Source organism: Heloderma suspectum, chromosome 12 (genome assembly GCF_057233095.1).
Source record: "Heloderma suspectum isolate Gila_16-S chromosome 12, 16-S_ref, whole genome shotgun sequence".
Lineage (NCBI taxonomy): Eukaryota > Metazoa > Chordata > Lepidosauria > Squamata > Helodermatidae > Heloderma > Heloderma suspectum.
In genome coordinates, this window is record NC_139469.1 from 24,259,684 (window position 1) to 24,286,895 (window position 27,212).

General features: G+C 48.1%; 1 protein-coding gene and 1 non-coding gene across 2 annotated transcripts in view; one reads left to right on the forward strand and one right to left on the reverse strand.

Annotated features, from left to right (window-relative positions):
* Positions 1-4,098: 4,098 nt before the first annotated feature.
* Positions 4,099-4,170, forward strand: TRNAC-GCA (transfer RNA cysteine (anticodon GCA)). The gene has a single exon. It is a non-coding gene; the product is annotated as a tRNA-Cys (tRNA).
* A 1,827-nt stretch (positions 4,171-5,997) lies between these two features.
* The window catches only part of DNAAF8 (dynein axonemal assembly factor 8), a 146,009-nt gene continuing 124,794 nt past the window's right edge, over positions 5,998-27,212 (reverse strand). Inside the window, exons 29-32 of the mRNA XM_084818797.1 lie at positions 23,569-23,789; positions 20,820-20,905; positions 13,665-13,725; positions 5,998-6,221 (exon numbers count right to left, since the gene is read on the reverse strand). Of these exons, the coding sequence (XP_084674923.1) occupies positions 6,144-6,221; positions 13,665-13,725; positions 20,820-20,905; positions 23,569-23,789 (446 nt within the window). The 3' untranslated portion in view covers positions 5,998-6,143. The remainder of the gene's footprint in view (positions 6,222-13,664; positions 13,726-20,819; positions 20,906-23,568; positions 23,790-27,212) is intronic.

A 27,212-nucleotide genomic window follows, 5' to 3' on the forward strand; every position in this document is an offset into this window, starting at 1 on the left:
GATAGTTTCTTTAGAGCTCTGACTGGTTCTGACTGAAACCCAGAGCAGATTCACAGCCCCACTGACGTCGAAGCCACTGGCCTCCGCTGGGCTACACCCTTCAGGTACAACTAGCGACATCATGCAGCATTCTTGCCACATGTGTTTTCTCCTTGCCAAGTGCGCCTAAACTGGCCACCTTTCCTTTCCTTCTTTTCATCTGGCAGGGCTCTTGTACTGTTACCCTTGTAACATGCAGAAATTCAACAGGCGAACCATTCCCCCCATTATGATCTCTGTAATTCCATGTTGGAAAAATCTTCATTTGTAGCCTTCTGTTTTAACAGGTGCAGCTGTTAAAGGGCCCATTGAATAAAAATGTGAACCTTGTTCAGAATAGCTTGCAAATCTTTAGGGTGGGGTGGGAATTTTGATTACAGCTAACTATGGTTGAGGATATAACAATAACGGGGTTCGGATAATCTCCCCCACCTTCAAGGAACACATAGGGGAGGGGTCAAGAGGGCTAGGGTGGCCATGTGTCCTACTTTACAGAGGACGGTCCACTCTATGGAGAGCTCTCAAAGGACTGCCCTCTATTTGAAGGTGTCCTTTATTTGAAAGGCTGTCCAGTCCAAATCCAGGTTAAAGATAAAGAACCCTAAGAAGAGAGAGTCCAGGGGCCTTGAAGTTGCCCATCCATAGTTAGCGCCTGGTCAGCAGGCTGAACAGTCACACAGCTCACCTGGTCACCGTCTTGCCCACTGTGCTGAGATGTATTGTATTTCTATTGAAATTAAAATAATTATTTCTAAATTTGCTTCTATACATATAAATTAGCACATGCAGTTTTTGTGCAACCCTGCATCCTGTTTTTTTTTTGGGGGGGGGGATGTGTAACTGGCCAGCCTAACCCTGCCTCACAATTTTCCCTCACAATTTCTCTCTCTCTCTTTCTGGTCAGTTGTCAGCCCTAATGCCCACTGATGCTACCTTCGGATGAGCCCCAGACTTCCCCTCCCAAGGAAGGGAGGCAAAGAAGGAAGGGGAGTGGATGTTATTCGCCATAATTTCCCCTCCGAATTCCTTTTCTTGTCTTGTCTTTCTTTGGGAGGCAAACAATCTTGCTTGTTTTGTCCTCAATTTTTTTGCTTTCACAATCTAAATGAATTGTTTGCAAGTAAAGGCCAGCTGTGAAACGCTGACAGTTCCCGCCCATCCAAGCAACCTCTCTCTTCACTCTCTTGTGGTTTATTAATTTTGCTCCTCGGCTCAGGCTCACTAATCCCTCTCACTTGGAACTGCCAGCTAAATGGGGGCTCAGGAAAAAATAAACCAAATTCTGCGGGTGGATTACTACAGGATGGTGTTATGGAGGAGAAGCCCACAACCAGGCCAATAAATGGCAGAAAATCGCTCGGCGTAGTCATGTCCCCCACAGTTCTCAGTCACTGCGACAGATAATAGCCATTCCCTTGTCTTCCAGGAATGTGAACTTGAGGCTTTCTTAGGCTTGTTCATTTGGTTCTCATCCACATGCTGCTTTCTCCAGATCAAACATTTCCCAGAGAGATGCACACTTTCCATGTTGCATAGGCTCTCTAGTGTTTCAGCAGGGGGTTTTCCTGCCCTTCCTGGAGATGCCGGGAATCAAACCTGGAACCTTCTGCATGTAACGTATGTGCTATACTACTGAATCACAGTCCTTCCCCACATTACCTTTCAGACTAACCTACCTCACAGGGTTGTTGTCAGGATGTGGGTTTGGGGAGGGGAGCAAGGTATGCTGCCCTGACCTCTTTGGAAGAAGGTTGGGTGAAAGCAAGCAAGCAAGCAAGCAAGCTACATCTGAGTTACTACAGATCAGGCAATCAAAGAGTCTAATTTAGGAAAGGAGGTGAAGAACCTTGGTTGTTGTTGCTAGTATTAAACAATTGGGAATCAGAAGCCCTTGGCAATCTACTGCAAGCCATCCACCAGTATCCCAGAAGATCTCTTCTGCCCATCCCTGACTTTACCTACCACACCACCTCTGAGGATAGTAAGAGTAGATTTATGGTTTCTTAGAACATACACAGCCATGGCCAAGTATTCAAGGCCCACGTTCCCTTGAATGCCTCCAGGCGGCTGATTTTGCATCTCACAGAGGAAAGGTGAGAGCAGGTCAGGAGCATGCTAACATCAGGGGACTCACTTTGCCTTGCCACACTTGTCGGAGACAGTGAGGGGAGGGAGGGAGGGAGGGAGGCCATGCCAGTGCATAGGCAGAAACACATCAATAAAGCCCCTTTGTGGGGAAAACAGACAAAGCGGGCCTTAATAGATGGCATTCGGCTGACTATCATTCATGTTTGGGGGCGTCTGGAGGTGTTCAGCAGAGGACAGAAATGGTCCCAGGCAGGACTGGATTCTGGCACGACTTCATTAATTCATTAATTCATTAATTCATTCATTCTTGTGATATTTATATACTGCTAAATATAATAACATCCCTATGCAGTTCACATATAAATACTGAAATCACATTTAAAATACACAATTAGAAACATAACAATATATAGCAGGGACAAGAAACTGGCGGGCCTGGGCTCAGTCTGACCCACCAAAGGCATCACTAATTCCAGCCTCCCGTAGAAGCCCCAGATGGACTTCAGACCATGTGAACAGAAAGGGCTCTTTAACACCTTCCTCCCCAGAGTGAACAGCAACAAAGGCTTTTGCAGTTATGCACCTCAGGGGCCCCAAACTAAAAATGGCAGGGGAGATCAGTGACTGGATCTGCTCCCCCCACCCGCAACCTTGCACAAAGCAGCAACTGGGGAGGGGTGTTTTGGATCAGGGCTGCGGAGCAGAAGAGGGGGTGAAGCCTTTCCTCCCACATCACCTGCCCAATGTACATCACACGCACGCATGCACCCACCCACCCTGGAGCTGCTATGAAGAACAAAGAGGAAAACAAAGACTAAAGGCGGTTGCCTGGTTTCAGGCAGTGGCCCTGAGGCTTTGGCTTTGGGGTTGAGTCTTAGGGCAGAAAGTTACATCACATGGTCATCACCTCGTCCAGCACACCGGTCTGCTTGAGAGCTTTTGCTAAGTGCACAGGTGCGCTGCACTGGGCAGCGTTCCAGCAGACCTCAGTCTCTGCCTATCCTCGGTGTGAAGAGAACAGATCTTCGGGGGCTAAGAGGGGTAGAGCTGGAGGAGCAAAGGTTGCTGGAATGTATGTAGGAACAGTGCTGGCTCCAGGATTTTTGGGGCTCTCGGGCGCAACACCCTCACTGAGCCCTTCATCCCCACCCCACCCCGACCTGGAAAAGGAAGGACATGCAAACTGATAATTCTCTTTGGCTGCATTTGCTCTTCTTGGATACTTTGTGCAAAGTGGAAATGGTAAGACCTATTGGTCTTGGGGCCCTGGCAAATGCCCAGCTCTGCTGCCCTTGAGCCAACCCTGCATAGGAAGCGGCCCGATCCCAAGATGCTGGGGAAGATTGAAGGCAAAAGGAGAAGGGAATGGCAGAGGATGAGATGGCTAGATAGCATCACCGAGGCAATGAATATGAACTTGAGCACACTTGGGGAGAGAGCGGAGGACAGGAAGGCCTAATGTGCTATGGTCCATGGGGTCATGAAGAGTCAGACACGACTGAACGAGTGAACAACAACAACTGCATTGCTGGTGAGGCTGCCCTTTGCTTTACAATGGTCTGCCTGAAAATGGCTGGTTTAGACAGTGCCACAGGAACCACGCAGCTCTTTCTTGATCAAGAGTGCCATGCCTTCAGACACCGGCCTCTTGCTACCCCCTTGCGAGTGACAATGGCTTCCCTTTTATAGGCTGCAGCGGGAGTCACAGTTGCGGAGCCCATCACAGGGTGGCGGCAGCTTCAGATCTTTCCATTTGTAGCATGCCCTGCCCCCCATAGGACATGGATGGGTAGCAACACTGGTCATGAAAACACATCCATTAAAAAATTAAAGGCAATAAAATAGAATGACAGTGTCTGTGGGAGAGGAGCACACTGTACAGGACTGAATCAACCTGTCAGGATGGAAAGAAAATACCCAAGAGCAATAATCTGTATGAGTACCCTTATTGAGAAAGCTTGTTCAGTTGATGGGGGTATAGCTCAGTGGTAGAGCATTTGACTGCAGATCAAGAGGTCCCTGGTTCAAATCCAGGTGCCCCCTCTTTTTCTCCCTCTCTCCTTTTTTAAAAGTAAAGGAAAAAATGATTTGGGGAAAGTGCCTTAGTTATGTATCTGTATTTATATTCCTCTCCCCCCACCCCAAAGGATAAAGGAATGCATTTAAATGCATCTTCGAAACACTGAAATAAATGTGTCTGGCATTGTTCCTGCACAAACGGAGCAGATCCCATCACTGCAGCTCTGTGCTCTAAAGCTGCCAACTTTCCAAGCAGCTCTTGTAGCTGTGTCTTGAACGGTGAACTGCTCTGCTGGTGTTGGCAAGAGTTTGTTTTTTCACAGCAAGGATATAAACTTTATCACCTGCTAATGTTTGCACACTAAGCTCTGGCTGAAGGCAATGCTACAGGAGCTAGTTGGAAAGCTGACAAGCCTTCCATGCCAGGGAAAAGGTTCCGTGGTTGAATGTCTGTGCACTGCACAGCTGTTATAGCCTCAGGAGTCCTTACTGGGTGTGGAAGGGAAAATCAACCTTCAAATAAATAAAATATATGACATTAGTTCCAGAAAACACCACAAAGGAGTGTAACTGGGCCTAAGGAAGGAGGTAGTCTCAAAAGGTGTGTAAGGGCCATCCTCCCCCCCCCACCAAATTCTTCACCAATTTGCATGTCAGGCAGAAGCCCAACAGGCAAAGTCTTTCAGCACACTTAAAGCAATGTTTTTTCCCTCCTACCTAATGTGCAGCTGTTAAAGTCTAATGTGCAGCTGATACAGGAAGCCTGTCAGAAAAGAAAGATGGCAACACGACATAGAATAGGACCTCCTGTTTCAGTTTGTAACTCCATTGAAGTCCATCATTTTCCTGTATTGTTCAGCACTGTTTTGTTTTCTCTTTTCTAGCTCTCCTGCCGTCTGTCGTTATCAGTCTGGTGCGCACAACAGCAGATTTTGGGATACTCATGACCAGGGGCATGGGGGCGGGAAGGGGCGACACAGCAAACAAACCTTTGCAGCAAGGGCAGAGAAGGGACGCGCCAGCAGATAGGGTTGCCAACTTTTGAACTGGCCCCTGTAGCTCTGTCCTGTTAGCAGCATATTGCTCTGCAGGTGAGAATGTTGAGCTCCCTGCCAGAATTCCACCAGCTGTTGTAGATCAAAACTCCGTTAAACCAACAGGACTGAGCCAGAGCATCCCTTTACTGGACAAATTGTAAAGCCCAAATCTGTAACTCCATTCAATTTCACAAATTGTGACATCACCATTTGTATAATTGCCTGGCACACCTCTCTCTACCACATCTCTGAATTCTCACAGGCCTATCACCCCTCTCAACCTCGGGTTGCCAACTCTTTAATTGGCCTCTGCTCCTGTGTCTTTAATAGCAGCTCAAACTCCAGAAATTACCAAGTGATAATGCTCGTTTCCATGCTGTGGAAAGCTGTCTGTTGATTTCTGCAGCTCTAGCTGCTGTTAAAGCTACAGGAGTGGCTAGATCAGTTGACAACCCTATCCCACTTAGGCAATTGCTGGCACTGACTGTAAGGCAATGAAGATTGACTATAGCAGTGTCAAGAGCAGGCTATCAAGTGACAGTTGCCATTATGGGATGTGAATAATTCCGCATATGAACAGCAGTCATCACCTATAGCACTGACAAAAGTTATACTGACTTTTATTTTTTGGTGGCTCCCTGAATACAATTTTATTTGATGCCATTTTTATTATGTTATTTGACCATTGTCTTCGTTTTTAACATTGTAAGCTGCCTTCTGGAGGCTCTAAAAACTGGGATAGAAAAATATTATATAAACCAACCAATAAATACATATATTCAAGCTCGCAGAACTGAGGCATGAGACACAGTGTACTCTTTAACTTGTAATTTTATTAATAAAGCTGTGGCACTCTTTACTCGCATTTTCTCAATGTTTATGGGGCATGGCTTTGCCCTGTTACCCCAAGATAAAAACCGGTATCGGTAGGACCACGGTAGATGGCCAGGATGATCTTGGCTAGGAATCTTGGATTTCAATCTGGAGGATGCTCTCAGAGGTCAGGGAATTAAAGAGGCAACAGAGAAGCTCCTCAGCCTGGTAAGAGAGGCAAATAGTGGTTATGGTGTTGGCTTGGGTTAGGAAGATCAAGGTTCAAATCCTCACTCAGCCATGAAGCCAACTGGGCTTAGACTTTGTGTAATTGACAGCACAGGTTTGTTGCAAGGATAAAATAGCGGGGGGGGGGGACGACCATGTATGCTGTCCAAACCTCCTTCAAGAGCAGAATGTAAAAAAAGGAACTATGACTGCAGGTGCAGAACAGGAGAACCAAAATGATCAAGGAGTTGGAGCAAGTCCATGATGAGGAAAGCATACAATATTTGGGGCTTTTTATCCTAGGAGGACAAAGGCAAGTAAGGCGGGGGGTGGGGGGACAGACTTGATAAGAGTGCATACAATTACATGGTGTGGAGAAAGTGGACAGTTTCTCTCTCTCTCTTTCTCTCATATACTAGAACCCAGGGTCATCCAGTGTAAATGAATGGTGGGAGATTCAGGGCAGGAAAAAGGAAGGGCTTCTTCATACAATGCACAGTTAAACTGTGGTATTCGCTACCACAAGCTGTAGCAACGGATGCCAACTTGGAACAGCTTTAAAGGGGGATTAGAAGATCCTCCATGGAGGATATGCCTCTCAATGGCTACTAGTCATGATGACTATATATTATCTCCAATACACCCTTCAATACCAGTGGCTGGGGAAGAAGAGCGGAAGGGTGCTGTTGCACTCATGTCCTGCCTGTGGGCTTCCCATGGGCATCTGGTTGGTCACTGTGGGAAACAGAATGCTGGACTAGATAAGCCTTTGGTCTGATCCAGCGTAGCTCTTCTTGTGTTGTTATGATCCCTAGGCTTCCTTGTTTGGCTTTTGGTTGGAACCGATGCTTACAGGGGGAGTCAACAGAGGAACCTGTTCCGCAGGAGTTAAGGGTATGTGTGCAGACCAGTTGACATCTCCCCCCCCCCATGACCTGGAGGAAGCGGCTGGTGCAGCTGCAACCACAGCTGGAGCAGAGTTCCTTCTTAGGGTTTCTTTTATGTGCATTAGGAGGTAGGGTACCCAACTTTTTTTTTTTTTAACTGGCTCTGCTCTTGTGCCTTTTCACAGCAGCTGGACTCTACTGGTGGGGAAAGCGTCACCTGGCTCAGTTCCAGGTTGCTGTTAAAGGCACAAGAGCAGAGCCAATAAAAAAGTTGGCATCCTTGCCAGAAGCGAGGGCCTCACTTGAAAAGACGCTAACTTTTCCTGCATCAGTTCCCCACGATGCCTGGGCAGACATCATTGGGAATGCTGCTCCTTGCATGTTTGTGGCTTCAAACAACAGACCAGAGTGCTTGTTTGCAAGCAGATCCACTTATGGGGAAGATATCCTACTGCTGAAAAATGACAACCATGCAGGAACCCACTCTGACAGCAGCTCTTCTCGAGGAAAAGGGCTCCAGCCTGCCTTTTCAAGGGTACAGCCTTCCTTCCAAACACATTCTTTCTAACAAGCAGCTTCTGATTTGATTAAATTTACCCCAAGGCCAAAAAATCCTCCTATAGCTTTGAGGGAAGCTTATTTTCCTTTAAGAGAGAAATTGACTAGGAAAAGGAAAAGAAAGGTTCCTCCAGTGCAAGCACCGGGTCATTACTGACCCCTAGAGGGACGCCTGCTTACTCTGGCGTTTTCATGGCAGACTGTAGCAGGGTGGTTTGCCATTGCCTTCCCCAGTCGTGACTACCTTTCCCCCAGCAAGCTGGGTATTCATTTTACCGACCATGGAAGGATGGAGGGCTGAGTCGACCTGAGCTGGCTACCCAGGACCCGGCTTCCGCTGGGCTTGAACTCAGGTCGTGGGGAGAGTTTTGGTTGCAATACTGCTGCCTACCACTCTCCGCCACATGGCCTGAGGGTAATGACTCAGGGCTACTGCTGGATAGATGTCCTAAGGAGCATTGATTACTCCCACCTCCAAGTTTGCTTCTGGGCAAGGCAGGCCAGGATGCTATGCTTACTTATTCTTTAGCAGACCTGCTCAAGGGTACCTGCTCCAGCCAGCCTCCAGTGAAAGGCTGCATATGGCTCTACTTCACAGTGGATTTACTTCAAATATGTGCCCAAAGTTCCTGTTTGACCCATTGGGCTGGAGCAATAACTCACAAGTAGCGCTTGTGTCGTTCTTTATGTGTGGGCACTTCAAACACACCAAAGAGCAGGACAGGATCCTTCTAGGACATGGTGGGGTTCTCCGCCAGGCGCACATCCCTTTAAAACACGGGTTTGTCTCCTGCCGAGCATGAAGCAGCCATAAAGGAGCAAAGTACTTGAAACGTCCAAAAATTGAGGGTTCAGAAAACAGAGAAAGAAGAGAGTAGCGACTTGCCCTTCCTGCCAGAATAGCCAGGTCTGTGTTCAACCGTTAGTTCGGCATGGTTAAAAAGAAAAAAAATCTTTTGAATGGCAGAAAATGCTTCATGTCGATTGGACAGCAAGTGCTATATACAGAGATCCACGTGTACAGTTACCGAGGGCGTAAACTGGATACCCTGAATTGATAGAGACAGCATGAGACTGCATCCAAAGCTTCTTCTAGACAGGTGGCTCCCAGCACTACCCAATCATTGCTCTTTCATTGTAAGCTACAAGTGGAATTGCAATTGACTTTCCATACTGAGCCTTTCTACATGAGGTTTCTATTGTGCACTGGTGATTGCTCACTCATAGTAGATTGCAGGCCCTTTACATGATGTTGTCATCCTCCAGGCCCTCTCCCGTGCTTTGCAACCATTATTGCGGGGGGGGGGGTGTGTGTGTGTTCCTAATGAAGAAAGTCTGGTATTATTTAGAAATGGCGGAATGAGAGCCTTGTGTAATTGTGCAATTCTGCTATACCACAGCACCATCTAGTGGTTGTATAATGAAACAAATGAAAAAGCTGAGAAAGGACTCCCCCGCCCCCCAACCACGTGTAAAAGTGCAGATAAAAGCCTTATGTAGAAATGCCCTCTAGCAGGAGCATTGTGTGTACATTCTGCTATGTTCCATCCATACCAGTGAACGTGGCATAGCAACTGTGGGTGGGGCCAATTGAAACTCAATATACATTAGTTATAAGCTTTCAATTGGACACCATTTTATAAACCCATTATTTTTAATTATTTTTAAATAATTAGCATTAAAATGCTTTTCTGGCTAGAATGGTGTTTTGTTTTGTTTAATGGAAGAGAGGTATAGTGCTATAACACTGTAATGTTATAATGTTGATTTTTACATTATGGTATCAACAGTGCTATAAAGCTATAATACAATAATGCTGATTTTAAAACCTGGTTTGAAAAACCCTTTCTAGTCACTATCATTTTAGGACCATGGTTAATGATGGTGGTGATTGGAAACATTTTAAAAAATCATTAAAAATATATCATTCTAGTATTGTAGTGCTATACATATCTTTAATTAAACAATTATAGCTGGAAAAGTATTTTAGCTAGTTAAAAGATGGATTTAAAAATGCCACATATGAATATGAACTAGTAGTATTAATGGATTTGTATATTCTGGCTTAGAATTTAAAATTAGCCTGTATGCTGATGATTTTTTGCTGTTTATTTTGAAACTCCAGTCGTAGGTTCCAGCTTTGATGAAACTGATTAATACTTTTGGTGATTTGTCTGGCTATTCAGTTAATTGTTCAATTAACAATTATTGTATTCACCAACTGGCAATTTTGACAGTGCCCAGAGTTCATTATTTATTTGGGAGTAATTATCCCTAGAGATATATCTCAAATTATTAAGTTAAATTTAAATAAGATACCCATGTCAAAGCTCCACCCTTTTAAAATGTTGGAAGAGTAGCACTAAAGGCATCTACACGTGAAGATTGTGCTACTCGATCGTTCTGGAAAAAAAAGGACTTTCTGTGGTCTGAGAAATGATGGTAAACCACTGGTAAAAGGACGTTGCATGAATCCCCTGTAAAAAATGAGTGAACGTAGCATGGAAATTCTCCATTAAAAGCCCAGTGTGGAAGTATCCCAAGAGAAAGCCTATGTAAGAGTGGATCATCCCAAGGCTTCCCTTGGTTGGAATCCTTCCAAGTGGGACCATCAACCTGCTCAGAAAAAGGTAGCCTCCAACTGTACAGATTGTTCCTGGCCTCCTGTGATTTTTTTTAGACTTGCTGATAATTATTTTGTATTAAAATAACCCTATATGGTGAGAGTGACTCTGTTCTATCACAAACGGTATTTGGTTTTTTCAGGAACTTTGGGGCAGATTAATATGTGAAGGCTGCCTCTTGGATGGAAGGTGCAACCTGTCACAAAACTCACCAGCCTTGATGTACAAGCTGTTTTCCACTTAAAGCAAAATATGCAGATCTCTCTCCCTCTCTCTCTCTCTCTCTCTTTAAAAGTACTTCCTGAGATTGATCTCCATGCTCTGCAGAGCGCTACAGCTGTGCCTCCATGAGCCATTTCTATCCACAAGGATTTAAGATCTCGAATCCCGCTGTTTAACCCCAGCTGATATGCCTAATATTGCATTAAGCTCTGACTTGGGGGACCTGGCTGGCATTTCATACATTCATTATGACACAGCCAGAAGAGGATCCAGTGTGCTTTCTTCTAGAGACAATCTTGCAGGCAGTTTCTTCTACTGCTTCCTTCTCTGGGGGTGCATGAGGTGATTCAAAGACACATCCATTCACCAGCGGAGTAGAGTGGTGGCAGGGGTTGGGAGAGATTATGCCATTTAACAGCAGAATCAGGTGAAGCCTTTTGCACTATGGAGAAAAACATTATCCTAGGCTCAGCATTACTAGCTGGCACAATTGGGCGCTTTTGACAAGGTCAAAGATGCTACCGGGTGCTATCTTTATTCAGCCGTGTGCACACATGCTTGGATATGGGCATGAGGCTATAGGGCCTTTATAAGCGCGCGCACACACGCGTGCACACACACACACACACACACCCCGGTTGCCACAATAACCGAACAGCCAACAGGGAGCAATGGTGGGTTTTTTTCAGATATCAGCCAGCTGATGCTGATTCTCCTAAAGCCCAGTCAGCCATTTGCTCAGAGGGCGGCAGCAATGGTGCTACTACCAATGAACAGAGAAAGCTGTCTTAGGGATTTTCTACACGAGGCATTTATCGTATGCTTGCCATTCCCTCCTCATGGTTGTTCTCGGGTTCTTTCCAGTGTCGACCCTCCAGTTTCACTTCAGCATCTAACATGCACCTTTGGCGGGGGGGTTTGGAGCAGGCAAAATGTGGTATTCGCTTGTGTAAGCGAAAGAACATGTGATCTCTTCTTCTGTATTTGTGTTAATGTCCCACCAATCAGCTTCATGGGATGACCCCGGGTTCTACTATTATGAGAGAGGGAAGGGCCCTTTATGAAATCCACCAGCTTCTTCCAATTTTAGCCAAATGTTGCCTCCCCTGTCTTTCAAAAAACAGTAGTGAAGGAGGCCATCACAAAACATAAGGATAGCTCCACCCCATCTGCCGCCCTGCTACTCGTTTGAACACCAAACCTCAGGTCTGTGTAGGTGTAGAATGAAGGCTGGCAGAGGAGCCCTTACAGGACTTAGGGGGCCCTCCCACAAATCCTGGAGCCTTCCCTGCATTATTGGCTGCTAACATCTGCAGATCAAGCCGCTGCTCAAACCACAGCTGTTGGCTTGATGAAAAGTTGGCAACTCTAGTCCCTACCTGTTTACACCAGCACTAGCAGTGACTGTCAGCCCGCTTGGGACTGTGTGTGCCTTTGGGGCAGCGATCTTGCTTTTGAGCCCACACACACACATACAGTGAAGCCATGCAACCAAAGGATAATTAAGATGCTGAAGCTAGGAAAAGAGACCCTGGATAATCAGGTCCCCTTTTTAATACAGCAGTATTTCCAGCTAAGTGGGGATATAGGGAATGAAACTCTCTTGCCCCTTTGTCACCCTTCTCCTGAAGACTCAACAGGGCTCCTTGTCATACTCAACATTCAACCCAAGCTTCTAGTCCTCACTCTTAAATATCTCTGTTTCTGATCTCTTCTTCTCCCATCCCTCTTACTCCTTCCATTCCGCATTACCTCAAATAAGTTCTCCTTTTCCTACTCCTGTCTCTGCCTTCTGCTTCATTGCTCCCTGTGCTGACAAGAACGTTGTATCTATTCATCACGCTCGCTCCCTTTTCTCTTAGAAGTCCTTCCTCAAGCCTCATTTCTTTAGCTAATCCTTCCAGGGACACCTCAGCATCACTGTCTATGCTCCTCAATTGTTACTCGATTTCCCCCTTTTCATATCTGTGTCAATTTCCCAATACCGCTCTTGTCAATATGTTGCAGTCATCTTCAACCTTTCCAAATCCCAGGATCACCTTTAACCCCCAACTGGCAAGATGGGACACGGTTGCTGGAATCTGTTTTTAATTTATTCTTGCCCCCACCCCTGCAATTTCTCCTTTCCCCTCTGTCTTTCTCAGGTTATATCTAAACTGTGGACACACTGGTGTAGGACGCAATCCTATGCATGTTTAGATATATAAAGTCATCTCAATCATCTTTCGCTCGCCTTAGGGAATCCCACAAATTGTAGTTTTTGTGTGTATGGCATGTGAGGATGGGATGGGTGTTCTCAAATGTAAATGCTGGTTTGAATGTAAAAAAAAGCAGAATTCAAGGGGGACACAGCCTGCTACAGCCTTCTCCAACTTGTTGCCCTTCAGATATGATGGATTACAACTTCCATCATCCCCAACCATGCTGGTGGGGACTATAGTCCAAGACCTCTAGAAGACACCAGGTTGGGGCAGGCTGCTTTCACTATATAGCTGTTCCCGTGGCTCTATAATTCCTAGGATTTTTGGAAGTAGTGGTTTTTCATCTAGTACAGAAGTGGTATAAAATTTGTAGTGTAGACATAACCTTCACTACCCTTCATTCTTCTCATATATCCCCCTGCTGTCTTTCTACTTCTCCTTTCTTGGGAAAAAAAAAGGGGGGGATAAATTGTGGTGGTGGTCCCCCTGGCACGCCCCCATTAGCTCCAGCTGGGACTCGCTTGTGGGTCCGGACAGTCTTAATGAAGGTCTTTTATAGACTGTGTGAGCCTCCCAGCACAGGGGCTTTGCTGGTTCTCTGTTCTGTACAGCACCCTGCAGAATGTTGATATGCAATAACAACTTGGCAACCTTACCACCACTATTACTGTTATTGCTAACATTTTTTAAAAAAAACTGCTCCTCTGCTTTGCAACAGCAGCCCAGCCTGCAGAAATGTAGCAAGTGAAGCTTTTCCTAGCAACAGAGATAAGAGATGAGAAAAGCCACACCTGCTTAATTTCCACACACCAAGCTGCACAGGCAGAGGAGTAGGGCAAGTAAAATAGTTCACAACCCTATTAAGTAGAGGTGATAACAGAAGGAGAAACAGTAGGGGGGAAATAACCCAAGGACACGTCTGCCAAGTAGCAGAAGCATTGGACTTGCCTGTTTCTCTGCCTTTGGATAAAGAAGATGTTGCATGCAATCCAGCACATCTGGTTTCTGACTGTAATCAGTGGAGTGGGGGGGGGGAGAAGAAAAACCAAGGGGAAAATAAGTGTTACATTGAGGCACAATCTGTCAGCACCTGGAAATTACCTCGATTGGGGCAGGCGGGCAGACACAACGACAGGAGAGGACGGGATGGTCTTTGCCAGTGGCTGTAAATGCCCACCTCTGCTGCCGAACCATTTTACATCCTCCACCCCCTCAATCCTGGGTTTGACAAGGCTTTGTCTAAATGGATTTGAGAATTTAAAAAAAATACATATAATCCTTCAAAACACATGGTAATGACCTGTTATGTAAGAGAGTCTCTAGAAACACAGGGGAGAAAAGTGGATGAGAGAGGAAGGAGAAAAGAGGAATTCTTGGGTATTTAGCAGTCCTCAAAAGCACAGCCATACTTTCCCAGACCCCTGTCTGAACAGGCACAAGATGAAGTGAAGCAGGAGTCAGTCTGTCTGGTGGTCAACAGCAGACTGCCTGGCTAGGCCATCTTAAACCCCATGAAAGAAAGGCAAAGGCAGGCTATAAATGAAATAAATAATAAATGGAATGCAGAATAAATTTAGTACAGGCAGGCAGCTCTCCAATGACCCTCACTGCCAAAAGACGGCATCTCTGATTTTCACAGTGTGTACCTCTGAACCTGAACAATGCTGTGACCTGATTTTAGTTCTTTTTGGTCTTTATCACCTAACTGCAAAGAAAATCTTTATGTTGGCTTCACCCTACAGGTGTGCTGGACTACAATGACCGCCATCCCCAGCTAGCACAACCTCTGGGGATGAAGGGGCCTGTAGTCCAACACATCCGGAGGGCTCCAGATTGGGGCAGGCTCATTTACGCTATTAAAAAAAATACCAATAATAACTTGAACCTACGATCCTGAAAGGAGAAAACGGTAGATACAGACTGCAAATGTGCAGAAAGAGGTGCGAGGTTAATGAGAGACAAATCGAGGACTGCAAAAATGATATGGAGAAAGGGCAGAATTACGTGCATGTGCACACCCACACCCCGCCCCAGAGAAGCTGCTTGGAAGGAGGAAAAGCCAGACAGGTGACGCATGCAGAGAGAGAACAGGTAGCCTCCTCTGCAGAGGGGTGCTTTGGGCTCACAGCAGCCTCTAATGATTTAATCCATGAATTTCTTGTGGCATGCTAGCAATTCCATCATGGCTTGCTAGTGTAAATCAAGTTACATGGTTTGGAACGTTTTCCCCAGATGCAAAAGCACAGATGAATTTGGATGTGGAACCTTCATAAAGATGTTGACGAAAGTAAAAGAACATTCATAAAATCAGCAACCTTTCCCGGGAGGTGGTGTATCCAGTGGAGGCTGGTGGCTCCGATTTCGGTGGGCTGTGAGTCCATTCTGGATTTCAGTCAGAACCAGCTGGAATTCTAAAGGAGCTATCCAAGGTGCTGAACCCTATCCCCAACTAGGTTTGGCACCTTGGATAGCTCCTTTGACTGAACCCCAGAGTGGATTCACAGCCTCACCGAAATCAGAGCCACCAGCCTCCCCTGGGTGTGTCTCTTGAATCTCAACCTGACATTTGGAAACCAGTGGAAGAGACCAGATCCGTTCAGTGAAATCTCTTCGCTTGCATCAATGACTGAGTTTTGCACCTGTTCGGAACTCTTCACCCTCCCTAGTTACCCATCCTGCCTTCCAGCTCAGTTTTAATGTTTTATTTATTAGTGGGCTGTTGCTTGAGTACAGAAATCTAGGGGCACAGTTCTAAGCATGTTTAGGCAGAAAAAGTCCTACAACTTCCAGTATGCTCCAGCCAGCTGGCAGGGGCATGCTGGGAGTTGTAGGACTTTATTCTGTCTAAACATGCATAGGATTGCACCCTTAATCAAATAATTGATTGGTCAATCAATCAGACTAGACCGATATGAGAAAAACAACAGGTCTAGCAGGAGTGGACAACCTCCAGGTGTTGCTGCACTACAACTCCCATCATCCCCATACATTGCCCATGTTGGCTGGGGCTGATGGGGGTTGAAGTCCAGCAACATCTGGGGGGGTGCCAGGTTGCCCAGACAAATCTAGGCACCAGGTTGCCCAGACCATGTTGGCTGGGGCTGAGGGGAGTTGACATCCAGCAACATTGGGGGGGGGGAGCACCAGGTTGCCCAGACAAATCTATCACAGCAGGTATCCACTTAGAAGAGGCATCCCTTCCTCTCCCAGACACAGGGGAATGTCTCTCCTAAGACAGCACTTCCTACACATTGTTTTAAAAAAATACTTCCATTTAAAATAATTTTTAAAACTATTTTAAAACTGGGGACAGCATTTTCGTCAATCAAAATCTTTGTGGTTGGTCAATCTAACTCAGCTGTCCCTAGCCTGGTGCCTTCCAGATGTGTTGGACTACAAACCCCATCACCCCCACGCCGGATGTGGATGATCTGAGTTGTAGCCCGGCACATCTGGAGGGCGCCAAGTTAGGGGGGGCTGATCTAAGTGATTAAGGCTGTGGTCCTATAAGCTTACTTACCTGAGAGTTAGTCCCATTGAACTCAGTGGGGCTTACTTCTGAGTAGACCTTTCTAGGGTTGCCCTGTAAAGTAGCTATACAACATACACTTACCTGGGAAGCTGAATCAAACACAGTGGGACCTGCCTCCAAGTAAACATGTGCAGCATTGCACTGTAAATTGGCTAAACTATGCTGCCTTAGTTATCAGGGTGAATCAAGCTGCCTTTTACATACATTATCCCCACCCCCCAACCCGTTCCTTCCTACTCAACACATCCTATTCAAGCAACCATTACATTTTTGTGTGTCCTTGGTCAGGAAAATGCCCAGCAGGCTAAAGAGTCTCGACTGTGAAAGAATAAAAGCAACCACAGCTGACAAGCTTGAAAGGTGTGCTTTGCCTTTTTAAAAACCAAACCAAACCCTGCCCCTTAAAGGAATCTCAGAAGGCATAGCATGTCCTCTTCTGCCCTTGCAGAGATGGCTGACGAAAAATGAGGAATACACTTGGAACAGCTCAAGAGAACACCTGGGGGTGCTTTATTGCCTGGCTGTACCTCTGGCTTGATAAGTGGCTACTGCCAAAGATCAGTTGTTACGTAGGTCTAAATCTGTCTCTACTGTGGGCCCACGTGCGCCCAGGCTGTAGCACATCAGACTGCACATGGGAGCTCACATGGCTGAATGCAAGGAAGGTCTGCCTCTCACAGAGCATCCTGCTCTGTACAAAAGCGTGGACACACAGGTAGGCGCTTTCACGTTACTTGAGAAGCAGAGCCCCTCCACGGTATGGAAACCCAGACCACAGTGGGAATGCTAGGCACTTTGGATCGGGTGCAGTGACCATCCTCTTGCACTCTTATGTTCTTGTGGGTTGGGACAGGGTGGAACCAGTGGAGGCTGGTGGCTCCCATTTCAGTGGAGCTGTGAATCCACTCTGGGTTTCAGTCGGAACCACTCAGAACTCTACAGAAGCTATCCAAAGTGCTGAACCCTATCCCCAAAATGGGTTCAGCACCTTGGTTAGCTCTTTTAGAGTTCTGACTAGTTCCAACTGAAACCCAGAGCGGATTTACAGCCCCACTGAAACCAGAGCCACCAGCCTCCACTGGGTAGACCTCGCTTTAGAAGGTTCCTCCAGCTATATTTATAGGCAGGCTTTCAGGGTTACCTGGTCTTCAGGTGGCATATTCAAGCAATCTATAACAGCCTTCCTCAGCTGGGCACCCACCAGATGTGGACTGCAACTTCCATAATTCCCAGCCAGCATGACCACCTAGGTGGGGAAGGCTGATCTACAACCACATATGTTTTGAATATTTATTGGGCCCTAATAAAAGTATTGCCTGACTGTGTTTATTGGAATATTTGAACTAGGGGACAAAATTGAGGTGATGTGGGAAATCCATGATTGGATCCCCAAACACTTATTTAATTAAAATAATGTGTTACTTTAAATGTGGGGTCTCTGATTTTGTGGATTTTTTCTTCACCCTTCCCTCTGCATTGTTTTCCTGATCGAAATCCCCTCCCAGGCTATTATATGCCCCTGCTTGGGGTTGGGGTGGGGGGAGATGCAGATATTTACATCGTGCCTGTATTTGTTCCCAATAGGGCTAAGATGTGGGTCAAGAAAACTGTATGTGTGAATGTTTTTTTTTGGGGGGGGGAGAATTAAACACCTCTCCCCCTAGCACCACTGCTATGACCAAAATCTGAGCTCCCCACCCCCAGAAGATTCTAAGGAGGGGGAAAAAAGAGAAGATCCAACCAAGGCTCTCCTGGGAGCATGTCTGCTTTTGTCCCTTGGACTTTGCGCTCTGGCCTTTGATGTAGAGTTTTCCGCAGCAAATGCTGAAAGGTATTTTCTCTGGGGGACGGTATTGATTCAGCAGGCTAGTTTTCAAAGAGAGACTTCCTTCTTTTGCTCAGCTCCCTGTAGCTATGCAACCAACCTGGGCAGCCTCTCAACTCAAAGCACCCCTCTCTGTGCCCTTGAGAAAGAGGCTTCACCATTTGGGCTCGGGCTCTTCTCTAAACACACAGCCGCAGAAAACTAAGAGCCTTTTGATGGCACTGACTCACTGAGCGGCTCGATAAGGAGAAATAATGAAGGGGACCCTTGGCGTGGCGAATGCGAGGATGGCTGTGGGCAAGGGAGAGAGAACGGCTTTAGATCCATCCGAATTGGAAAAGATGCGCGGAAGAGACGGCATAACAGTAGATTCTCTGTCGTTAGGTAGGAATGGAACTTCCCTTTTCTCACAGCTTGTCAAGTCACCATAGCAAAGGCTGGAAGTTAAATATTCACAGTCCACATACACCTGATGCTTGGGGATGAACAGGGCGGGCTCCAGGTTTGCCCTGGGCAAAGTGTGCTCTGATGGGTCCTTTCCTCTGTCAGTGGACCCTAGCAGGCTTACCTGACAGGGGAATTGGCCAGCCGCAATGCACCAGGGTGATGCTACGTCAGGGCATTGTGGGAAATTAAAATGGCAGCTGAACTGCTGGACTCAACCATGTGGAGCTGCTCAGAGCACAGGGTTGTCCCCCCGCACCAACTTTTAAAGGCACCCAAGGTAGGCCACAGCAGTGGGGCCTGCCAGGGTGGCTTGGGCCCCCTGCAGCTGTCCAAGGATGCCTGGTGTGGACACTGGCCCTGCCGGGGACAAAGAGGGGGTGGCCACCACCATCACACTCTGGTAGAATTTCCTGGGCACGCACACGGCTGGATGCCATTGGGACACAGAAAAATGGAAATGACGAAGAAGTAAACCTTGAAAAAAAGATTTGGCACTGAGCTGTTCCCAAAGCTCTTTGTTGAGAGTCAGAGCATCCAAGTGGGACTCCTAGGCCAGCCCTGACTTGGAGCAGCTCTGGACAAGACAGGTCTCCTTACATGAACATGAGGTTGAAGAAGCACAAAGATCATGTCAGAGGGCCCTGCTGCTTAAAAGAACAACAACCCTACACCATCTCCATGTCCCCAAGTCTCTGGGCTATTACAGCCCAACTAGCCATGAAGGACATAATGCCTCAGAGCTGAGCCATTGCCCCTCTGCAAGATAACAAACTTATTCACCTTAAAAAGAAGAAAAACACAAGGGAGGCCAAGGCCAGCATCTCTGGGCCCATCCCTAGTAGGGAACCCATTGCTGATCCCGGGAGCCCCCTGATCCTTGCTCCTCCTCTTCACCCTATCTCTGTGTGCTTGCCTGCCCTTTTCCTCTTGCCCAGAGGGGCAGAATGGGCAAGTGAGTGAGTGGCAACAGAAGGGGTGGGAAGGAGGAGGTGCAATAGTCCCCATCTGTTTGCTCACCTGCAGGCTCTCTCATCCAGAGGGAAAGCGAGTGGTGGTAGCCAGTGGAGAGGAGCAGCAGCAGTGAGGGCAGCCAGGGGAGAGGAGCAGCAGCAGTAAGGGCAGCCAGGGGAGAGGAGCAGCAGTGGTGAGGGCAGCCAGGAGAGAGGAGCAGCAGCGGTGAGGGCAGCCAGAGGAGAGGAGGAGCAGCATGGCAGCAGCCAGGGGAGAGGAGCAGCAGCAGTGAGGGCAGCCAGGGGAGAGGAGCAGCAGCAGTGAGGGCAGCCAGGGGAGAGGAGCAGCAGCATGGCAGCGGCCAGGGGAGACGAGGAGCAGCAGTGAGGGCAGCCAGGGGAAAGGAGTAGCAGCAGTGGGGGCAGCCAGGGGAGAGGAGTAGCAGCGGTGAGGGCAGCCAGGGGAGAGGAGCAGCAGCATGGCAGAAGGCAGGGGAGAGGAGGAGCAGCAGTGAGGGCAGCCAGTGGAGAGGAGGAGCAGAAGTGAGGACAGCCAGGGGAGAGGAGCAGCAGCAGTGAGGGCAGCCAGTGGAGAGGAGCAGCAGCAGTGAGGGCAGCCAGGGGAGAGGAGCAGCAGCAGTGAGGGCAGCCAGGGGAGAGGAGCAGCAGCAGTGAGGGCGGCCAGGGGAGAGGAGCAGCAGCAGTGAGGGCTGCCTGGGGAGAGAAGCAGCAGCAGTGAGGGCAGCCAGGGGAGAGAAGGAGCAGCAGTGAGGGCAGCCAGGGGAGAGGAGCAGCAGCAGTGAGGGCAGCCAGGGGAGAGGAGCAGCAGTAGCAACCTGCCCACTCCCTCTCTTGCTTTGGCCCAGAGGAAGAGAATGAGCTAACAGGCCATGGCAAGGAGGAGGTGGGGGCACAGAGGGAGTGGGGGCTGGGTTCTCTCTGAGAGCTCCCTAGAACCAGATAGGCAGGATCCATATACTTGCTCCTGGAGAGTGGCCCAAGGAAATTAGGCCTGCATATATAAGCAGTTGGGACTGCCTGCTTCTGCCACCTGCCTGCCGAAGTGCAGCTTGGGTATGTAGAAAATGGCACTAGCCATGTCAAGAAAGGGTACCACACTGGCCACTCTAAGTAGGTACAGCTACAGAGGCAGGCTGAGAAAGTGGCAACCCGCTGTGCCTGAGAAGTTCCATGGGGCATTCGACTGCTCCCCGTTGCTGGAGGCAGAGAGCTGGGCAAGCCAGCTGGGCCTTTTGTCTGACCCAACCCAGCAAGTCTTGCAGTCCCTCCAGAACTGGACTGAGCAAGCGATGGAGGGGTGTCAGGGAGACGGCGCAGCTCTTGCTCACCTGTTCAGCAGGGTGTCAAAGCAAGCCACCGCATTGTCTCGCTGGGCTGCCACCACCAGGCAGGTGCCTCTCAGGAGCTGGGAACACTGCAAGGAAAGGGGCAGTGTGAGCCCAGTGTGGGTATGTTACAAGGTTCCGTTCAAAAGGCTCTTGTGATATTTGCGTGTGGTTTCTGGTGGCCTTCTGTGATCTGCATTCAGAACACAAACGGGTGACCTGGGGAAGGGGCGGGGAAGGTGTTCCCTTCTGATTGTTCCTCACCAGCATTTCCCAAGCCCAAGAGGGAAGCAACAGCAATGGGGTGGGGCCACAGCATTGCACAGCTGCAGATGCTACTGCAGGAGGACTCGTGTCATACATTACAACCCCAAAGGATCTATGTGGCAAGAGGAGAGATGTTGCCAGAAAGCCTCCCCCGGGGCTCAGGCATGATCTGGCTGGAAACTTGCCCTCTGCTCCCCTCTGGGTACTGAAATCCATCTTCGCAGAGAATGGCGTCTCCCACTAGAGCTGCCCTGCTGACATAAGGGACTTCTCCTTTGGGCTTCTACCTTTGTGGCCGAGGCACTGTGGTCCCTGGGCTGCCACAGGGGTGCACAGAACCGGCGCCGAGTTTGATGGCTCAGAGAATTAATTGCTCCCCTGCACGGATGCACCTTAAACAGCCACCACTGATAAAAGAATACGCTCTTAAAAATAACTTCCATGTTAATGCTGAAGGGAATGTCTGAGCCTGGAAGGAATCGACCCCCCCCCCCGACACACACACACACACTCTCTCTCTCTCACACACACACACACACACACACACCGTTTAGCATTCAGCTGACTTACTAGGGAGCTTTGGTTCTTGGGGCACTGTTTCACGGGGGAGACAATGAGACAGGGCTGGCATTAGCACCTGGCATCCATGGGCAGCTGCCAGGGCACCAAGGCCCACCTCAGACACTGGCCCTGTGCCCCTCCCCAGTCTGTGTGCCACCCACCATTTTAATTATCCAAAATGCTCCTGGCATAGCACTGCTCTGGGGCATTGTGGGAAATTAAAATGTCTCATGGAGCCAGCCACCTCCCTGGGGGATTGGGGCACTTGTGTAGGAGGAGGCCTACCAAAGTGTTCTTTCACCAGGGCCCCCCTCAAATCTGGAACTACCTATAATGAGATTTCAGCAGGATATAATAGCATATATGTAAAATTTCTACGGTAGTGGTCCACAACCTTTTGGGGTTGGTGAGCACATTCGGAACTTTGAGAGTGTTGTGGATGCTCTCACAAAATGGCTGCCAAGGGGCTTGCCCATTCATAAAATAGCTACCATGGTGGGCATAGCTCGTCACAAAACATTCCTTTGCCAGAAGGCGAACTGCTGAGGCTAAAAGAAAAAGTAACTTGCCCAAGGACCTAAGTACGAGGCAGAGGTGGGGGCCGAGCTCCAAAACACAAAAGAACTCATTTGAACCCAAATCAATACATTTTTTTTTCTGATCCAGCCAAGTGGTTTTTATGGTTGCCTTTATGTACGATTGGTGCCAGCAGGCTTGGTTTCCTCTGCTTGCTTTGTGCATCTGTCTGTACCTTACTGTGTAATATACAGTGCCACTGTTTCATAACAGCCGGTTTCCTGGGCAAAGAAGTATTTCACAAAGTGGCAGGGTACAAAATGTCACCCCCATGAGCAGCTCCACTGGGTCTCAAGGTGATCATTCTACTCACTGAAGGAAAGCCAGTTATGGCCTGGGGGCACGCAACAGAGCCCCAAGTAAACATCCCAGCCCTCCCCCCTTTTTGATATGGGCTCAGGGAGATTGCTGGGATGGGAACTAGTATAGACTTAATTTTGGCCTGGTGGAGACTTAATTTTGGGTGGGATTTGCAGCACTGCAGGACTGCAATGTTCTCTTTGTGTCACCCCATCTCTTCTCTACCTCTTGCACACACGCACGCACACAAAGCAGAAGAGCACACACACAGAGCAGAAGAAGGGATTCCTAGAGCGGCCGTCCAACAAGCAAGAGCACTCCTGCAGTCTCTAGAAAGCCAGATGACATTGAGGGCCACACAAAATTTGACCCAGAGCGCCGATCCCCCACAACTACTTTACATGTAAAAGGTGCCAGTTTCAATCACTGACATTTCCAGGTAGTTTCTGGGGAAAACTCCTCTTTGAAACCCTGGAGAGCTGCTGCCAGTTCTGAGCTAAATAAGAACATAGGAAGAGCTGCGCTGGATATGTGCATAGCGTGGCTCATTGTGATACGGCTCCCGCTCTGCATGCAGAGGGTCCCAGGTTCGATCTCCGGCATCTCCAGGTAGGGCTGGAAAAGCTCCTGCCTGAAACCCTGGAGAGCCGCTGCTGCCGGTCTGTGTCGACAATACTGGGCTAGATGGGCCAACGGTCTGACTCAGTATAAGGCAGCTTTCTACATTCCTATGGATCAGACCATGGTCCATCTAGTCCAGCATTCTGTTTACACATTGGCCAACCAGCTGCCTGTGGGAAACCCACAAGCAGGACATGTGCAACAGCACCCTCAGCAACTGGTGTTCATAGGCATACTGCCTCTGATACTGGAGGGAGCATAGAGCCATCAGGGCTAGTAGCCATTGATAGCCTTTTCCTCCTCCAGGAATTTGTCCAATCCCCTTTGAAAGCCATCCAACTTGGTGGGCATCACTGCATATTGTGGAGATGTACCAGTGGTACAAGGCAGATTTCTATGAGTTGACAGTGGTCCCTGCTGGTCATACCATGACGGATGCCTCACTCTCTGTAGCACTCAGGATGTTAGAGATGAGGCAGGCCTGCAGGTTATTCATCACGGTGAGCCGTGCCCCTGTCACGAGGAAGCCCTTGCTAATCAGTTGCTCCAGCAGCTCAAGGTACGGCGACCGTCTCGTCTCCTCCTGAAGTATGGCCCCGGGAAGGATCAGGCAAGTGGTCTGGCAGAGCACAGCAAGACGAGGGTGCACTGGAAAGAAAAGGGAGGTGTGTGTATGTGTGTGTGAGACTATTAAAGGTAAGGTGGCCACTTGTGAATCACCCCAAAAGAGGAAATGCATCATCAAAAGGGAACAGAATTTTGCATAAATTTTACATGTGCTCATTTATAGGAGGCGGGTGGCCACAAGGAACAGGGTCTTTCCTGCTGTGGCACCCTGGTTGTGGGACGAGCTTCCCAGAGAGGCTTACCTGGCACATACGTTGTGCCCTTTCCGGTGCCAGGTGAAGACCTTTTTATTTTCCCAGGCATTTTAGTCTTTTAGCTCTGTTGCTTTAAGCCTCTAACTGCATTTTAAATCTCCGCATTGCTGCTAGGTTTTATTGTGGTCTGTACTTTTATACTGTAGTTTTAAGCTTTTAAATTTTATATTGTATTTTATGACGCATGTTGTGGTTTTAATTGTTGTGAACCGCCCAGAGAGCTTTGGCTATTCGGCAGTATAGAAATGTAATAAATAAATACGTACAGGTGCAAATTGAGAAAGAATAATTGTAATTTAAATGGAATTATAGTACATCTCACCATAGTGCAGAAGACTGTGACAAGGTGGCTTGTGTTCAGCCTGCTGTCCAGGTGCTAACAGTGGATTGGCAACAGTTCTAATGGTTCTTTACCTTTAAACCAGAATTGGACTGGACAGTCTTTGGGCAGGTTCTAGGGCCCCAGTACCTCACCAGTAGGACCTAGAACTGTGCTGATGCCTGTCTTGGACCTCCTGCTCTGGGCAGCTTGGAGCACCATTTTAATTCCCTTCCCACAGGGAGGGGGGCACCATTTGAATTTCCCACAAGGCCTCAGAGCAATGCTATGTCAGGGCTATCGTGGGAGAAAAAATTAAATGGTGGACCCAAACTGCTCGCCACAGACTGCAGCACTGCTGCCTGCTGACAGGTTAGCCCACCAGTGTCACAAAGCCCTTGGGCCCCCCTATCCTTAAGCACCCCACACACACACAAAATGAGAGGCTTCAGTCTCAGGCCTTTACTTCATTATCCACAGGTTCATTACAGATGCAAATCCTCCAAGACTCTCTGGCTACAAAGGAATGCCTCCAGGGGATCCCCAAAAGTTGCCCGCAGTTTGAAAGGGCAGCGATCTGGCTAGGCTAACTTAGGGAGGGAGGTCCTGCCCCTCGCATGATGCTCCCCTGCGTAGCCTCTCACGCATCGACGCTACCCGGGTCAGCCGTCTGAGCTCCTCCCCTGACACTTCCCTCTTAGCTCTGCGCCGCTGCCTCGCGTCTCTTAGGTCACAGTCCTCAAGCCCCTCCTCCTCCTGCTCGCTGCTTCTCACAGAGGGGGGCAAGGAGGATGCTTCATGCCTAGCCATCTGGGAGTTGGTAACCTGAGAAGCATGCCCACCCCTATCCGAACTGGCCTGTGAAAATGCCTCCCCCAGTTCTGGCTGTTCCTCTCCTGAATCTGAGCTGCTAACTCTCTCCCTGCGCTCAGAATCAATCCTTACAACCAGGACCCAATGACATGGGAGAGCACCTTTCAGTATTTTAAAATAAATTAATTTTGCCCAGAGCCCCCCCAAGCCCTTTAGAGCCATCCCTGGCTGTGGATTTCCTTGGCTAGTGAGTAAGATGCAAAGCAGACCTGGCTTGCCAGGCTATTTTCCATTTTGCAAGATGGGTTACTTTTCATGTCCAATCGACTACTGTCTCAAGGAGAGCGATCATAGAATCATAGAATGGTAGGGTTGGAAGGGGCTTACAAGACCATCTAGTCCAACCCCCTGCTTAATGCAGGAATCCAAGTCAGAGCATCCCCGCCCGACAGATGGCTGTCCAGCCGCATCTTGAACGCCTCCAGTGTGGGAGAGTCTGCTACCTCCCTAGGTAATTGGTTTCATTGGTGTATTGCTCTAACAGTCAGGAACTTTTTTCTGATGTTCAGCCAGAATCTGGCTTCCTGTCACTTCAGCCCATTATTCCGTGTCCTGCACTCTGGGATGATCGAGAAGAGATCCTGGTCTTCCTCTCTGGGACAACCTTTGAAGGACTTGAAGAGAGCTGTCCTATCTCCCCTCAGTCTTCTCTTCTCAAGGCTAACCATGCCCAGTTCTTTCAGTCTCTCCTCATAGGGCTTTGTTTCCATTCCCCTGATCATCTTCGTTGCCCTCCTCTGAACCCTCTCCAGTTTGTCTGCATCCTTCTTAAAGTGCCCAGAACTAGACACAGTATTCCAGATGAGGCCTAACCAGTGCTGAGTAGAGGGGAACTCGTACTTCCAGGGATTTGGAAGCTATGCTTCTATTAATGCAGCCCAAAATAGCATTGGCCTTTTTTTGCAGCCACATCACATTGTTGGCTCATATTCAGCTTGTGATTGACAACAATTCCAAGACCTTTCTTGCTTGTAGTGTTGTTGAGCCAGGTATCCCCCATCTTGTAACTGTGCCTTTGGTTTCTTTTTCCTAGGTGCAGAACTTGGCGTTGATCCCTATTAAATGCCATTCTGTTGTTTTCTGCCCAGCGCTCCAGTCTATCAAGATCACTTCGAATTTTGTTTCTGTCTTCCAAAGTATTAGCTATCCTGCCCCATTTTGTGTCATCTGCAGATTTGATCAGCAATGTGCAAATCCAGCTGGTTTTTAATATTAACCGAAATCTTTATATTCAGTCAACTTCATACTCCATTTGGAATGGTTCGTGTTGTCATTGCTTGAGCGTGTGTGGATGTGTGAGCGCTGCAGGCTGAACAAATCCCAAACATTTCTTGGGTGTGCAACAGTACTCTCTACTGGCCAAGCCTGTTTTAGAGCAAAACATGCATCGCCATTTCCTAGCTAACAGCAACACTCCAAAGTACCACCATGTCCCAGTTTTTCCTGAATAATCCTGCTTTGGAAAGGACTTGTCAGTTGCTATGTCACCGCAATACCATTTTATTACATACTCTCAGGAGGTGGGGAGAGGAAGCAGAGATCAAACTCAAGCAGGAGAACAGATATGACATTGTACACCAGGAGTGGGGAACTTTTTTTCTGTTGAGGGCCACATTCCCTTGGGGAGGGGGAGAGAAATTTGTCAAGGGTTTTGTGTGCTGGCAGTTGGTGGGGCTGAAGCCAAAGGTAGGCTGAGCCAAACCCCAAATTGGGCAGGTCCACCCCTTTTCTTTCTCTCTTTCTGACACCCTCTTACTCACCCCCTTTCTTTCTCAGTTTCTATACTCTCTTCTCTCTCTCACACCCCTCTTCTCTCTTTCTGACACTCTCTTCTCTCACACCACTTTTCTCCCCCTTTCTGATACACCTTCTTTCTCTTTCTGATATTCTGATACTACAGAGATGCTCTTAGCTTTTTATAACCACTTGAATGCCAAGATCAGGAGTCTGACAAGCATCCATGCAGGCTTCAGTCTCTATCTTCAGGTCAACAGAAAA